The sequence below is a fragment of the Pterocles gutturalis genome, unplaced genomic scaffold, assembly GCF_000699245.1.
Source record: "Pterocles gutturalis isolate BGI_N339 unplaced genomic scaffold, ASM69924v1 scaffold24146, whole genome shotgun sequence".
Classification (NCBI taxonomy): domain Eukaryota; kingdom Metazoa; phylum Chordata; class Aves; order Pterocliformes; family Pteroclidae; genus Pterocles; species Pterocles gutturalis.
In genome coordinates this window covers 732-17,610 of record NW_010098716.1, presented here as the reverse complement: position 1 = coordinate 17,610, position 16,879 = coordinate 732, and the positions used below count along the sequence as shown (strand labels likewise).

Here is a 16,879-nt window from a genome sequence, read left to right as displayed (position 1 = left end):
TGGAGGGTGTCCCTGCCCATGGCAGGGGGGTTGGAACTCAATGATCTTTAAGGTCCTTTCCAACCCAAACCATTCTATGATTCTATGATCAGTCCAACATTTTTATCAGTCCAAATCACAGTCAATAAACAGCTTTAGGCAGGTATAAATCAGAACAGAATATGACCTTGGTAAGTCTGGTAAAATATTTACACTGTAGATTCTATGCCTGCATATTTTAGAAGAACAGGAATTATGTTGCGTTTCCTAAAATGTGAAAATCACACAAGAAAGTGTTTAGATTTACAGTTATTTTCCCAGGATGAGACGGCATGAAAAAGAACCTCTGACAACACCAACCTTGCATGCTACTTGGAGTTTCCATCTCATCTGGAAGAACTGTGGACACCATGATGGGCTGCTGAAGATGGGGAGCATACATAAAAGGAACCGGCTGGACCACAACAGGCTGTATAACTGGGAGTATTCCAGGGCTTCTCAGCCCGTGGCGTGAAAGAGCAGCGGCCATTACAGGTGGGATTGTTATTGGCATGGAAATAGGCTGTACTCCTGGGGGTGATGGTGTGAATTTACTGAGAGGTGAGCTGGGTGAGGACAGAGTCAATCCAGGTGAAGTTCTCCTGTGCACAGTCTGAAATTTTAGGGGGGAAGGAGAACTTCCAGTTGAAGGTGGTGAGCTCCGTTTGTTCACCGTAAGGTCTACTGGCTCCATCTGGATTCCATTTGATAGTCCTTCAGGGCTCGAGTAGAATTTATTGTGCAGCATACTCGGTGTAGAATAAATGACGCTGTATTTGTTTGGCTTCATTTGGTCCATGTAATTGGATGGGTATGACTGTAAGAAGGAGTGGGAAAACAAAAACCAACAACACATAATTACTGCTGAAAAAGAAAGGCAGCTAATAAAACTGAGACAAAATTAAAAAGTATCAAGAAATCACTTTAATGTACTTTCTAAATAAAAGTGAATAAAGCCTAAGATTTCACACAAAGTTAATCAAGTACTGATTCACTGTTTCTGAAGCAATGCAAAACAGCTGATGAAAACAAATCCTCAAGGCTTATTCAACTATTTTTCTGCCTTTAAAACTACTTTTCATATACTAAGCTGCACATTACTCAACTGACCTGGGAGATATATGGTGCTATGCCCAGCGTGTATCTACATACTGAGGATCATGAAGTCAAGCAAGAGGAGAGTTGAACTGGATGCAGAATTGCAAGTAATGGGTCTCAATCAACTGCTTAAGTAATTGGAAAACAATCATCACTGAAGCAAGAAATTATGTATCTGAACCCTAAAAGCAATAAAAAAAATACACAGCTGAACTATATAAGCAATGTATAAGAAACTCAAGAGTGCAAAAAGTAAATTCTAAACTTTTTTTTTTTTTTTTTTTTTTTTTTGAGAAATAAAGCAGCTAACTAGCCAGTCTGATTTTGAAAAGCTAGTACAAGGATAAACACCTGGCATGCTGGAAGAACATTTTTGGTAGCGGTGGCTAGTGGTTCTCGTTAAAAGATCGTACAAAGTCCAAAGCTAATCTTGACCTACATATCAATCTCCCCATATTAGTGGAAATAATTTTTGTAAACCAAGAAGTATTAACATTCATTGCAGATTATAGTATTCTTAAACAACTATCCACAACAATTTTGCATTTAAAAAGTGTTGAAAACTGAGATTTTTACTAGCAGATAGACATAGAAAATGCAATCCACACAGGATTTTAGCCCTTAGATGTTGTGAATTTTTTTAAAAACTATCTTTGGATTCTAGGTAAGTAAAGCTTCACATTAAAGCTAAAAACTTTCACACTAATATTAAAAACCTGATGAGTTCTTTGGCACCAAAAGCACTTTGATGACTGGGATTAAAAAAAGTTCAAAATGGCAGAAAGTGAAACAGATAAGAAGTATAAAACTATTGTATTTTTATACAATCATTTCCAGGACATATAATTTTTTTTTTCTGGGGTTAAAACTTGTAGCAACAAATCTTCTTGGTTTCTTACCTCTATTTCCCTGTGAGGGACAGTTAATTGATTTTAAATGTCAAAGTTAACTAAAGGTAATTTTGCAAAATGACAAAAATGTATTTTTCTTCTTTTCAGGTACTGTCTGAAATGGTGAGTTTAGAAAATACTAAATTTTCCTACTGCATTCATAGCACTGTGATAAAACAATAAAGCTGAGTCACCTATTCCATAAAATACTCAAATAAAGCAGCATACACAATGGTGATTAATCTTCAAACAGTAAATATTACATTAAAACATCTGAAACTTTACTTATGACTCTTTACAACTATTCTTACAAATTCAATCTATAAAAATGTTCATCTTTGATAGTAACTGGTTCCTCAGAGCTCTATTAAAATGCCATTATTACAAGCAGTGCTGGCTAAAACAAGTTCTATAGGTTTTCCACCACTGCTGAGCCAAGCAACAAAACCATTAGCATTCTAAGTAACGAAGACCGCTGAATATTGATGGAGTCTAATATTTAACAGCATTTAATACCTACTAAATCTGATCAAGTTACAGGCATAGGCAAAACTTCAAAATTCAAACACATAAGAGAAATTAAGCGCTTCCGTTAAAATTGCTGTTATTGGTTTACAGTACAAAGTTTACACAGCTTCAACAAACTATAAATGTTCCACCAGTAAGCATCAGTGCATTTACAGTGCTGCAGTTTTGCCCGGGATGACCACAAGGTCACTACCTATGAACACTTCTTCCACTGCAAGAATACTAAAAATCAAAAGATTATGCAATTTAAATCTTAGGGAACGTTCTCGGTCAACGAGTCTATTAAAGAATGAGACATTTCCAAGCTGTAACATTTCTATATAAACAGTTATCTTTCAACTCTTCAAGTAACACCAGGTGTGTGTGCTGAAAGAATACCAAGCTATTAAAATGTTGTGCAGAGAACCGTAAACTAGAAAAGTTAGGTAAAATATATTTGGACAAAGAAGAAACACCTTCCAAGAATTAGGAAAAAAATAAATATGTTTTTAATAAATTATTATTTTAGAGACTTGGTTATTTTACTCCATATGCCTTGCATTATTTTGCATAGGTTTTCATTGTTGCAATTAAGCTGGCACAGATACAACAACAGCTATTTTTTCTGGCAGTTTGGGAAAGCTGAACAATTTCTCTAAACTTTTCTTCCTTCTGCAATTTTAATTGCTATCTTTCTACCTGAACTGCAGATAAAGTGATAGAAAAATGTGGCACGATAAATTATCTGTGTTGGGAAGAAAATGGGTGAAAAAATTGAGAAGGATCCTAGAACAATGAGAATATCTGCTGTCAATCAGACACTGGTGGAAAACAGTTTTCCTTCACTATCAATGAACTGTGTTTGGAAACCTGTTCGTTTGGAGGTAAATCACACTCAGATCTATCTCCTGGTTCTGAAGTTAAGCTTCCTGTATCTTTTAGCATAGCAAAGTTTCAGTTTCTAGCTCCGTGGGACACAGCAACTGCCATTAGGTTGATATGAACCGCTGCTTTCAAATCTGGTAGGTCACCTTCCCTTTCTTTGCCAGGGAAGTGGACAGTACCTCTAGGGGGATCTGGGATGGGAGAGTAAGGAAGACTTCACAGTATCCCCCTGTAAACAGGGAGTATTAACAACAGAAAACAAAAAATAGCCCAACTACCTGTTGGGTTTTCTAAATGCCACCACCTCTAAGAAGGAGTGTACTTCACAGCCTGCACGAGCGGTCTTTCCTCACCTGTCCTAGAACTTAGGCGAAGCATTCCGGTGGAACAATGGGAAATTAGGTATCATTGTTCTGTTGCCTGAAATATTGAAGATGATACATTTTCCTTGGATTTCTGGTGTGTAGAAAGAGTATATGGAGGAGTTTGGTCTGACTTGAATTGAAAGAAACCCAGCAAATTCCCACCTTCCTGTAAATTCTGCTTTCCTAAACATCCCTGTGCAGAATGGTATGTCATTGCAGTAGATAATTATAATGATGCAGGATTGTATTTCAACTCTTTCACAGTCTCCATCTAACTCTTTTTAATGTTTGATACAACTACTTTCCCTCTTTGGGTCTTACAAAGCAATTCATTTACCTTTCTTTGCTGTTTGTCTGTAATAAAATACAGAGCACTGAGCCACAAAAGAAACTGGAAAAACAAATCAAAGGAACTTCTAATATTTTTGAGTCATATCCACGTGGCTCATACAATTAAATCAATAAATCCAAAAGGAGAAAGAATCATCATGCTTTTCCTCTTGACAATCTATCAAGAATAAAGACTGGCCAAATACGTCACAAGCACACCTATCGCCACTCAGAACACTGCTGTTTCCACAAGGGAACATTATCAGGCACTACTCTGTTAGAATTTGCTAAATTCTGTTATACTGACACAGTGAAACATCATCTTTGTTGTACAGGCAAACAGCTTTTGAAGCAATTCACCAAGTCTTTTATAAACTATATAATGCTATGAATTTAACTTAAAAATCTAGCCAGCCTCTTGGAAAAACAGAAGCAGGTGAAGAATCTGCTTGTCTACTTACAATATTTGTCAAATCACTACCATGTAAGAGGATGAATAGGATTTAATCCAAATAGTAGCTAATACACGAAAAAGCATTCTCACCACATGAAATCTGTACTTACAACCCCAACCCCTCATGTAGCACATACCTATCTTTAAAACAGGTGAAACAAGTAGTTCTGGGACTGATGGGAAGGGCAGAGAAAAGCTGTTTATTTACGTTCAAAGATCGTAACACACAAAAAAGCAACTGCTTTCACTAAATGGTCACTGGTATTTGTCCAAATGTTTAGAAAGTTCTCAGAGCAAATACTTAGGTAGGACTCAGATGACTCTGTCAGTGTTTCATTAAGAACGATCATAAAATGTGTTCAATAATTCAATTCAATAAAGAGCATGAGCTGTTGTTAGAGTGATGAAATACTGTGGGTGCGAGCTTCAGTCACCTGAGAAGTATATTTAATCCTTTCATCCACACACCCTGAAATACAGTGGTGTCAAAACCAGAATTTGTTTCCTTCTCCCACCCCAGTTACTGCTACTTTTTAAAGACAGATTTTGTACCTATGGACAGTGTATATTCAGGTAAAATAATGAATAATTCCCAAGGAGTTTCATTTAGTTTGGCCTCTAATGATACTATCAGAATGAAAGATACAACGCAAATAAATCCTGATTGTGTCAGCCCGCAGTGAACTGAATGCTATGCTTAACACCTCCAAAACATCAGAGGAACAGTTCCTCTTCCTTACCACCTCCTCAAAAGAAAAGTAACACACTCAGTGGCAGCTATCCTTTCCTATATTCTCCCTGTACCACAATTCCTCCCGTTAGAGCTGTTTCCATAGCAGTTTCTTCTGGGGAGCCATGGCATCAGTGATCCAAGGAAGCCACAAAACCAAGAAGTGCTGGGGACGCCAGGACCTCAAGGGCTTAGGGCTAAACAGCCTATGAGTGTACAGAAGCTGAAACACACACTTCAGCCCGAGGGAAACCAGAGTAATCTCCACCAGGGGAACCTCACTCAAAAAATGTCCTTTCCTCTGGACTTTCTGCTTTTCCTTTCCCCCCCCCCCCCCCTTTTTTTTTTTTTCATTATGCAATAACAAAAGGGAAAGCATATAAATTTGGTAAAATGCTCTGAAGAATCTCTAACAGCTGGTCAGAGTGATGACACCAAGTTATAAGAACACCCAGGATGACTCCAGAGATCCAATGTGGGGAAGGCACCACACCCCTGCAAGGAGCATGTGGTATAGAATAAGCAACATTTGAAACTACAGTCTTGAAATGCACTTGGCTCAGAAATGCTTCCTTGTTCTTCCTGTTGCAGTTTTTCCTTCATCTGCTGGTCTGGGGAAGACTGCTCACTTCTCTCCTGGTCAGCCTGTTGAGGGACTGACCTCATCTGTTTTGCAGAAGCACACAGCCATCTGGGACAGGATCTTGTGTCTCTCATGTGCATCATCCCAAGCCATTCCAGAATGTTCTTTGGGAGATGAAGGCAGATGTGTACAAAAGACAGCCCACAGTATCTCTATAGTGATTTTTCTGTTATTCATTTAATGACACTTCCAATGTACAAGTGGCCTATCTTCCACCTTTGATGGGCCTCATTAGACATCCTTAGATAGTCATAGATAATCATCACTAATCTTAACAAGGTTCTCCAATAGTTGTGATTGAAGTGACAGACAGACTGGCTAATACTAAGGTTCGTTCTTCACCCAAATATTGGAATTTGTCATACTTGCACCCTCAGTGACAGATCAGTTCTTTTCCTATCAGGGCTCTCAAGTAAATAAACCCCATAAAAGTCAAACTGTAATTTAAAAATGCATATAAACTGAACTCTCTAAAGTGTTACTGACAGCACTGAAGAAATCAGACTGCTTACAGATGCATTTAAATTGATTACAATTATTCTACATTTTAAATAAAACAGGAAGCAAACGTTTAACTGAAAGATGCCATTGAGAACATGACTTTAATGCAGTCTACGCACACTGACTTCATGCTTTTAATTGATTTCTAGTAGTGTGGTTTCATGTTACACTTAACCTGATCTTATTGCAGGCTACTGCCGAAAGGGGAGGTCCTGTTCCCTCATCCTTCCGACTCCCCTTGCTCTAGCATTGAGCAGCTGCACATAATGAGTCAGATCAGCTTCCTGATCCAACCAAAAAATAAGGGTATTTTTGGTGGGTTAGCAGTTCTGACCATTCAATAAGCTGATCCAAAGGATCCAAATAATTCCGTGGCCACACAATCAAGTCATGTCATACAAAGGAGACACAAAGCTGGAAAGGAGGAAGAAAAGCATGAGCCTTCCCTTTCAGCAGCAGCCTACATCTGAATAGGAAAAGTATGTATGAAACTGCTTCCTAAGGCCATACTTCCCTGGCAGCCTAAATCATCACAATTCCCGTTGTCTCCCTCCCATCTACATGTTCCTGCTGCTCTTGCTCATCAGACTCTTCTCTGAGCTGACCCTATACAGCAAGTTGACAGAAAATTAATCCAATCAAAAAGTCTCCCCTTCCCCTTTTTTCCCCATTCCTCCTCCACTGCCCTAGTTCCATCTGTTCATGTGGTATGGTAATGCACCCAGTTTATCCAGCAAAAAGCCATTACTTTTTTTGACAGGATTAATTTTCTGCTGTTTAGAGAGCTGAGTTAACCCCAGGCACATGTCTTCAAGGCCAAGAGAGAAACAGAAAAGGGGACAGTGAGCAGGTGCTCGTTTAGTTCAAACGTGTAACATCGAAACCACAGGCTCTTGCCACTTCACTGTGAAGTCTGGCAACTTAATTTCAACCCATCTCCATCAGCAGCATGTGCTACAGAGATATTTGCACTACAGTGGCTGAGGATTACTTAGATGTTCCTGCTCTGTGGATGGGAGGACCAGTGGAGGTAACGAGGCAGGTCATTCAGGAGCAATAATTAATAAACTACAGAAAGAGTTTTCCTACAATGTAAATCTGATTGTCCTAAAACCAAACATAACATTACAGCCTTTCCTAGGCTAGTCTAAAGCTTAGAGAAAACTCAGTATGAATGTAAAAGTGGAAAAACTACAGTCATCACAAAGGCTAAAATATTTTAAGTCTTACCACTGAAACAGGCTCCATGGCTTCCTGCTTGATAGGGACTGGGTCAAACATTAGCATCTTCTTTATTCACCTGTTCTGATGCCTCTGATGTCCTGGCCTGCAGGGGAAAGACAAGGTGTTAGAAAGCCACAGGGAACTCCATAATCAACTTTCTGAACTGTAAGGAACTAACAATTTTGTCAGATTATTGTGAACTCTAACATAGCTTCTTAAATATTTGACTGAGCTTCATTTAAATACTTCAGTTATTGTAAATTTATTCTTTCCCAATTGTTATTGAAACAAAGGGACAGCTGCTCACTTTAATGAAAGTTAATTCGAATTTTCATTGTGCATGTCAGCATACCAAGATCACAGAATTGTCACTTTCATTAGCTGTCATTAGTGTGTAAACACATCAGAGTTTAGACTGTGCATTTCTCATCAGCATTATAACTTCATAATAATCTTATTTAGCTGATAATACAGTGAACTGATTCTGGGGAGGATTATCTCTTGCCCTTACAGAAAAGTTGAAACTTTCACGTACACAGTAAAAACAAAGAGAAGCAAAAGAAAGTTTTTCTCAGTGACATTTAGATGTTGGCGAGCTTTTATAAATCACTTGAGGTTACACATTATATGACTGATGTTAAAGGAGCAAGTTCTGACCATACACTGTACAGTGCACAGCCCTCCCTGGGAAGTGCTATGACCTCGTGAGGACAAAAAAATAAAATCAATTTTGACCAGCAGATGGCACTGGAAAGAAACAAATGCAGCCAAACCACACCATCCAGACAATTTCACCCTGTGGAAGTAGGCTAAAGGCTCAAAAACGTCTCTGTAGTTGGGGCTGGGAAATTCTCCCAGAAACTTAAATGTACCCTCTCAAATTAAAACAATTCTAATAAGCCTACACTAATGAACAACCTTGCAATGAACTATCACATGTGTTTTTAGATAAAACTGTTAAGAGCTTCCAGAGAAAGATAGCATGAGTTGTTACAAGCCTATCATTAATTATTCAGGTATGTGAATAAAGTTTAAAGACTTATGAAAATATACTACAACAGCATACATTTTGAATAACAGAAACAAACAAGTATCAAAAGTAAATTAAAGTATCTTCATAACTCTTCCTACAAAAGTCAAAGGCCTGACAAAACCAAATTGCAAAGAAGTGAAACAAACAGAGCAGCTCAATGCAATTTCCAGTTTAATCTTAACATGTAGTTTTATTTTAGAAGCAGTTGTGCAAGATGGCACTATTTGTTAAAAGCTGTGATAATTTTGTAAATACTTTAAGTATGTCTGTGAGAAGGTCAGTAACTATACTATTTTTCTTTAAATTGTTATCTTTTTCAGGCTTTTCACATTTCACATAGCTAGAACTAATGTTTCAGAGGACTGTCTTCCCAGAAATATATCCACACATCAAATATATGTATGTGTATCTATCCATCACCCACACACATTCCCATACATATATATGCATTGTGAAAACAGAAAAAATTTATACTTTTAGATGTAAAAAATGTTTGCAGTAAAATGTACCATCTCAGACCTTGCATGTAAGAATTTGGAAGTACTTGCTTTCAGGTTTCAAGAAACTTTAAATTTTTAGTTTACATGTGCATGGATAAAGTGACACACCAATTTGTAATGGAAGGAAGGGAGGAAGGGAGCAAGAAAGAAAAGAAAGGAGGGAAAGAAAAAGAGTAGAGAGAAAGAAAAAGACAGAAAGAAAGAGAAAGAAAGATAGAGAGTGAGAAAGAGAAGGAAAGAAAGAGTTTGTTCTAAGCATGCAGTCATGCTCCTAGGCTAATCTTTTCATAATTTTTGTTGTTTTAAAGTTGGATTTTCTCCAGTTTAAGAGTTACTCCTTTTCACCTTTTACTTCAAGAAAGTGTGTGAAAGACACTTGATACACATTTCAGATGTGTTGATACACATTTGACTGTTTCCTGAGAGGGATCTAAATTACTGTGCAGGAATTAGACTGACATAGACAACAGAAAGTGTAATGCCCTGAATAAAAGTGAAAAGAGATTCTCAGTCTTTTTGAGGTACAGTCATCTAAGAATAGCAGAGGAAAATATTACTTTTGTTGCTGCATCATAGTACAGAAATTGAGCACTTCGTTACCATGTTACTCTTAAACGGTAGGTTTCTTTTCCCTATTTGATAGTGACTGGAAACCAATTTTCAAGAAAGGAAAATCAATTAACATATAATATTTGGTCCTGTCGGTCCAGGTCAGAGGGTAAGATTCTTATTTGGTGGAAACTGATAGAGCTGCTATAGAGTCAATATAAACCAGCTTTGGGTCTGGCATTTAAAATTTAGCTCAGAAGGACACTTTCCCTAGGCTGCAAATAAACTCACAGAACAATTCTCATTGTATTTAAAAATAATGTTCCAAATTGATTGCTTGGACCACATTCACAAACAAAACACATGCATGCACACTCATACAAAAACAAAGCATGCTACTTCTAGTAAGAAGTCAGTAGTTTTTCCTGGTCTATTTGTAAAATCATGCCTGCTAGCTCAAAAGCTCACAATCTCTCTCTCCTAAACATCTGAGAAGGGGGCAATAGAGAAGGTAAACAGCCTTATCTGTTTCTATTACAGAGGAATGAAAAAACAGTTGGGTTCTACTTTACACACTGATTTCATAATGTACTTGTTTGAAAGCCCACAAATTGTTTAGTAAACACAACTAATTTCTGGAAAATCAAAATACTGCCTCTCATTCCTGAGGTACTCTGGAAAAAACAGTGAAAAGACAACAATATATTCATATTAAGTGTATTAAAAAATAAGGGCCTTTGTCTTTCACTTTGTTAGATAAACTATTTTGCATTAAAGGGGTTTTTCATGTGGGTCAAAAGAATTTAAAATGCATGTAATCTGAAACTAAATAATTAACTACAATCCAGTAGGCAAACATTCCACCCTCCTTTTTTTGCTCTCCCTCTCTTTTTCTGCTAACAAGCCACCCAGTTTTCTTTCTTGCCTCCTCCCATTCACTCCACCCTGTGGATCTCTGCCAAGTCAGTCCAACTTGTCCAAACAGGACATGGCTTTTGATAAGATTTTGCTCACACCCTGTACTGCAGAAAGACAAATGAAGCAATTGGGTTTTGTATGCAAATAAGGACAGGTGCAAGGTAAAGTCCAGGCAAAGTCCCTCACTATTTTCCTATATGAAGTCCAGTGAAAACAGCCCGAAAAAACACAAACTCTGGCCTTATGATCCAATATGCAGCAAAGTATTGCTTCCAGAAGAGCTCACCACCTTGTTAGGATTGAAGACTTCTCAATATTAACTTCCTGACAGGTATGGTTCACTGTTTCAGAGACATAATAAAGAGTAAATGAAAGCTTAAAGGTACTTAATGTGCATTGTGACAATAAGGGCTTCTACAGATTATTTACCCAGGATGAAATGAGCGTGGTTAAAGAACACACAAACTACACATCTACACTGCAGAGCAGCTGTAGAAGACCAACCGCATTGCAGCTACTCCCAGCAGCTCTGTACATCTCCCTTCAAGGTCCACCAACTCTACAGACCTGTTATGAAAGGAAAGGGTGGGGTGGAGGGACAATTTTGACTGTGTACATCCAACAACTACAAAGCCTCCCTCTAATAAAGAGCCTTTGCTCTCATCAAATACCTGGAAAATCAGTCAGTGACCTGACAGATGCTCTTGTTGTGGATAGGGAGGTGGTGACCATAAATTCTGCTTCTCTTCACCCTGCATGAAAGCATGCACAGGGTTTGCTTTCTCAATCTTTGTGCCTGGGGGAAGCAAGGAATGCTGCCTCATTGTACAGTGAGGCTTTGTCTAGAAGCTTCAAGGTATGATTGTTATTGCTGGTATAATTACAGAATAATTTAATGATATCTGCTAAATTAGCACTGCACGAGTACCCTCCGCAAAGACACTGCAGCTCTTGCAGCACTGTTGATATCTAGCAGCCAGCGTTAAGACATGTGGCCAAAGCTCTTCAGCCCAAGCCCTCTGGAACTTAACACTGTTGCTCTGAAACTATTACTTCTTCTGTGAGCCTTGAGTCAAACTTCCCCTGATACTAAGGAGAAATGACATAGAAGACTCTCCACTGATGAAATCCAAAGGGTGGGGAGGTTTTCTGAACGTGGGTGAGAAGTCTTCTTCAGTGGAACCTTGAAAAAGAGTTTGACAGAGAAAAACCAGTTTCTGAGAGCAGGTTCCCTGGAAAAGGTACAAAAAGTGTCTTCCAGGACTAGTAACAAGGTGTGTTTGCACCAGTTGCTCATCAAGACCTGAGTCAGCAAAAAAAGTGTTTCTAAAGTTCTATTAACTTTAATGGGAAATAAGCAAGCACTTAACTATGCTGGACCCCAAAATAGCAGCAGGCAAAGAAACTCTCCAGCTCACCACAGCAGCCAGACTCAGTCAAAGTAAGCAAGTGCAGGGAAAGGAGCAAAGGCCCAGACACAGTGCTGGCGGAAGGGACCGAAGCAGCCAGGCCATGAAGAGAGCAGGGGGAGAATCATGAAGAACTAGCACAGCAAGAAAACACTTCACTGACTGGAAGCCTTCTGTTTGTTTATTCACTGGATTTCCACTGGAAAATGGTAATAACTGTTGAAAAAGTTAAGATATCATGTAAAAAGAAAACAGTACCTGGGCAAAATTTTTCTGCTGAAAGTTCTATGTGATAGGCATAAAGAAAAAGAACACTTCTATAGGATTCTGTTATTTAGTATTTCAGATCATTTTTGCGTTTTATTGACTTGAAAATCTTTTACCTTTCTCCTTTCAGAACTGCAAGCAGGCTGAAAAATCTGCTTTTTTGCACAACCTGTGCATCCTAACTTTGTTGATGTCACTACCTAGAACTGCTTTGACATAATCAACATAATCATTTATCAGCTGTGTAGCAGACTAACCAGTATTTCCATTAAATTTACGATAATCCTGTTGCAGACTCTTCGAAGCCACATGCCTGAAAATGGCATTCTTGTATGTAAAAATTTTGGGCAGAAAAGTTCTTGCAGTTCTCATTAAGAAAATATCTTCTCTACTTTTGAACCTTCAGTTCCACGTTTACTGAACCTAAAGGGAAAAGCTCTCGAGGTACATCCATTAGACAATATTCTCCCTTATCAGGGCAGACTGCTGTCTGGTTTCCTGTCTCAAGCTACTTCTTAGAAGGAGAAACAGTCTAGTAAGGATAAAAGATCAGACTTTTGAAAACAAGTGAAGTATGTGGAATGGTATGATAATCTTTCCCTTCCAAACTGAACTTTGTTTTTTGTTGTGTTTTTCTTAAGAGGTTAATTTTTAAGATAATTTAAAAGAAGAAACAGAAATCCTATATTTTTATTACAAGGGAAGAACGACAGAAAATACTGTTCTTTTATGTAAAGAGTTCTGCTGTTTCATGAAATATGAAACAGAGATTCAACATTTTTGATTTTAGGGAAGAAGAAAAAAATCTCATGCTAAAGAAAGAAAGTGTACATTTATGAATAATAGCTTAAATAATTAATTTGAATGAGGGTTTGAACACAGGGCAAATGTCAATGAGCTTCTATGTACCTACGGAAGTGGAAAAAAAAAAACGGAGAAGAGCTGGATAGTGTAGTGTTTACAAATGAGGCACTGATCAAAGCAGCTTAGACTCTTTAAAGTCTGTCATGCCTTCATGGATCAAGTTAGTTTGTTGGTAACACACACTGACTGCATGATAGGCAGACCCCGCATTTGTTTTTTTTTCCATTATGACTTAGTTTACTATTAAAAACCTGTTAGAGCTTTATCTTTCCATTTGGCTATCTACACTTACACTTCCTTCCCCTGGGAGATACCAACTACGGCTACAAAACCCTCAAAGGAAGCCTCAGCATCAAGCGAATGCTTAACAGGGAAGGGTTAAATCTCTCCTAAAACCAGCTCTGCCAAACTTCATATTCTGGATTGGAAGCAACTAACCTCGGAATGAAAACACAAAGCTTCAATGCTGACAGCATAAAAGAACTCTAAAAGACCTCCTGTTAGCAGTGTTAATTAAAAAGTTCATTTACAAAACTATTATAATTTTAATCTCAGTCCCCGATTTTGTAGAACTTCCGGCTAAAAAAAAGGTGTGAACCACAAAATGTACTGCATTTATTATACACCAGTTTCCAATATTAAATGCAGTTAAATGCAACACTTATCCTCTGTCATGGGAAAAAATATAAAGTATGTTTGAAATCCTGTGCATATTAACAGCATCAGAATTAAGATATCTAATTGGTTTCTAATGGATAAACTCATCCATGGTATTCTAAAATTAACAGAAAAACAACTAAGTAAAAACACTGAGAGTAACAAATGAAAATAATCAATAATCAACTTACCAAAACTGTGTGGCCAAATACTCCTTGTTATCTGGATTTCTGAACAGACAAAAAACAAGTCAATGTATGGATGTGCACACAATTCAGTAAAAATTTGTTTTTCACAATTAAGCCTTGAAAGAGGAAGTTCAAAGCATGTATTTCACATACTTCTTAAATGATACCTGCAATGATCACAGCTAACTATTAGCACACAAAAGAACAACAATAGGAGCTAAAAGATTAGTTAAAAAATGAGTGAAATAAAAAAGGGGTAAAATGACAGGGTGCAAGTATTTCTGTGTGTACTGAAACCATGCACATTCCGGGCCCCTAAGTGACAAAGAAAAATAAACACTCCATCTTGCATTTTCATCCAGGGCCTGATTAAAAGCCCACTGAAGTTAATACAAGTCTTTCTCTTGATTTCAATGAGCTTTGGCTTGGGTCCTTTAGCTCTTCTTCTGTCAAATCCAAAGCAACAGAAAGATTTATGTTTTCTTTCTGAATTTCCCCTCAATATTTCTCTATGTCTGCCTCCAACAGGACGAGGGGAGAAGACAAATATAAAAACATGAGTAAAAGTTTGATTTTTATGCCTTCAAAAATGCAAAATGTGGGACAGTCATATGTATTCCAAAGAAAAGTTAGCCAGCAGTGCCTCATTTTCTTTTTACATCTGGAAGACAGGGAATCTTCCAGTTTGTATAAGAAGAAAATATATATTCCTTTTGAGATCTGGAAATACAAAGCACTTATGGTGGGCCATTCCGGTTGGGTAAAGGCAGAAGCCAAAACCCTCTTCCAAGTATGAGCCTACAAATGTGGATTCTTTTCCCACTTACACTCTTTTTACATCATTGCAACTCTGTTTCTTTAATGGAGCTGTTCCAAATCAGCTGATGAGCAAGTGAGAGCAGAAAACTGGCTCACAACCTTCTGGAGACTTGAGTACAAGTTTTTACTGAAGGCAGCAAAGCTCTCCATTTCACCCCCATAACTATATTGGAGTCGAGGGCGTACGTTAAAGGTTAACTTGGAAACCTCATTATGACATAACACAGGCATCTTAAGCAATCGTGAGTGTGTAGAGACATGATAACTCATTGGGTGGGGATTGGGAGTTGAGGGGCAGTGACAAGGGGCCTGGATGGGGCCACCGATCTGCCAGAAAACAGCCCGAAACAGGAAAGAGCACCACATATGCCACTTGGAATGTGTGACGCAAACCCCAGCCTTGAAACAAAGAACAGGAAACAGCTCTGCTGGCTGCGCTGGGGAGAAAGCACAGAGAAACATTTAGGCGGCCCTCCCTGACCCTATATTCATGAGCAGCTGGAGTCTTTTAAAACAACAACAGTGGGTGGAGGTGTTTGTTCATTGGGTGTGAATAAAAACACTGTCCTTATGCAGGGGACCTGCCCTATTTACAAACTGCCTCCCTTAACATACAGGAGCAGGAGATTTTTAGACACCACAGGTCATGACCATGAGGTGAAACCTTCCCTAGGACCAGTTGGTTTATTACAGTATTTACAGAATGCCAACAGCTAAACAGACTACAGCTTCAGCACATCAAACAGGCAGCGCCCAACCTGACAGTAAGCACCTTTTTCATAGACAGAGCTTGGGGGATCAGACCACTGTAGGAGGGATTTGTAAAGCTAGGGGTTGCTCCTGGACAGTGCCTCACTTTTGTTCAGTACTGCTCAATAGCTTAGGATGAACATCACCGGGTGCACCCAAGAATATTTTTCTAAGCCATCACACGCTTAGCCTTCTACATCTGTGTTTCACATGTGCTCAGGCTTCATCTCAGGACCTGATTGTCTGTGGATATAAAACTTATTATTTTTGAAGAACCCAAATATACAGCTGAACAAATGAAGCAAGCTGACAACATGGGGCAGAGGAAAGGCGCATCTTGTCTAGATGTCATGCAACAGAATAACTTCAATATTCATCTTCCTTCAAAGCCATGGTTTCAAATAGTCTCTCTTCTACATACTTTGCATTGGATATTTATATACCATGGGTGGGACATCTAATATTATCCAATGTGAGAACGTCTTACAGCAAATTATGTGGACGAGTACCACAGTAACACTAATAATTGCTGCAGGGTTTCATGGCTGAAATTTAACAACGCACATGAGGTGACAAACTGGATAGCACAGCATCTACACAGCAATGTGTAGGTGTAGGTTTTATGCCAATAGTATCAGCTCCTTACTTTCTTCATATGGAATATCTAGAAATATAAGTAGTTTGGTGGTTGTATAACTGTCATCTCTGTTATCTCAAAGCCTTCAACTAATCTCACTCACATTTACATCATTATTTATCTGAAGACTTTTGCTTTTGGCTAAACAGGTGTTGCCTAGGCCAAATCCTCACAGTACCTAAGGGCTCCCTTTCTGCTCTCCTGCTTAGAAAAAATTTTGCTCATTTTCTCAGGGAAGGGAGAGGCCATTTAGTATCTTTTTTTTTCCCCCCCGTCTCCCTTGTGGTCTATAACACATCTGCAACAGGGTGTGCAGGGTGGTGGTGGGGAAGTATTTGCCTGCTTGGGAAAAAATAAGAAAGCTGACTCAAATCAGCTTCAGGTTTTTTGTATTCTGATACTAGACAAAATATTCTTAAAAATACAAGAGGAAAGTTAGTTCAAAATAAATCTCTTCTGTGTCAGGCAGGACTATCAAATCCAGATGTAATTCCTCTCACACAAGAAGTAGCTCCTCCTGCAGCTATCAAGACAGTGTATCCTAAAAGTATATATATTATACGGACAAAACATTAGTGGTCAGCTGTGTAATCCTTTGTTTTCAATACAGGTAATGACCATTTAGGGATATTAGTTTAAATAA

General features: G+C 38.3%; 1 protein-coding gene across 1 annotated transcript in view; it reads right to left on the bottom strand.

Moving 5' to 3' along the window:
- The window catches only part of KLF3 (Kruppel-like factor 3 (basic)), a 21,132-nt gene extending 7,051 nt beyond the window's left edge, over nucleotides 1-14,081 (bottom strand). Inside the window, exons 1-3 of the mRNA XM_010073844.1 lie at nucleotides 14,034-14,081; nucleotides 7,652-7,748; nucleotides 340-835 (exon numbers count right to left, since the gene is read on the bottom strand). Of these exons, the coding sequence (XP_010072146.1) occupies nucleotides 340-835; nucleotides 7,652-7,708 (553 nt within the window). The 5' untranslated portion in view covers nucleotides 7,709-7,748; nucleotides 14,034-14,081. The remainder of the gene's footprint in view (nucleotides 1-339; nucleotides 836-7,651; nucleotides 7,749-14,033) is intronic.
- Nucleotides 14,082-16,879: the final 2,798 nt, after the last annotated feature.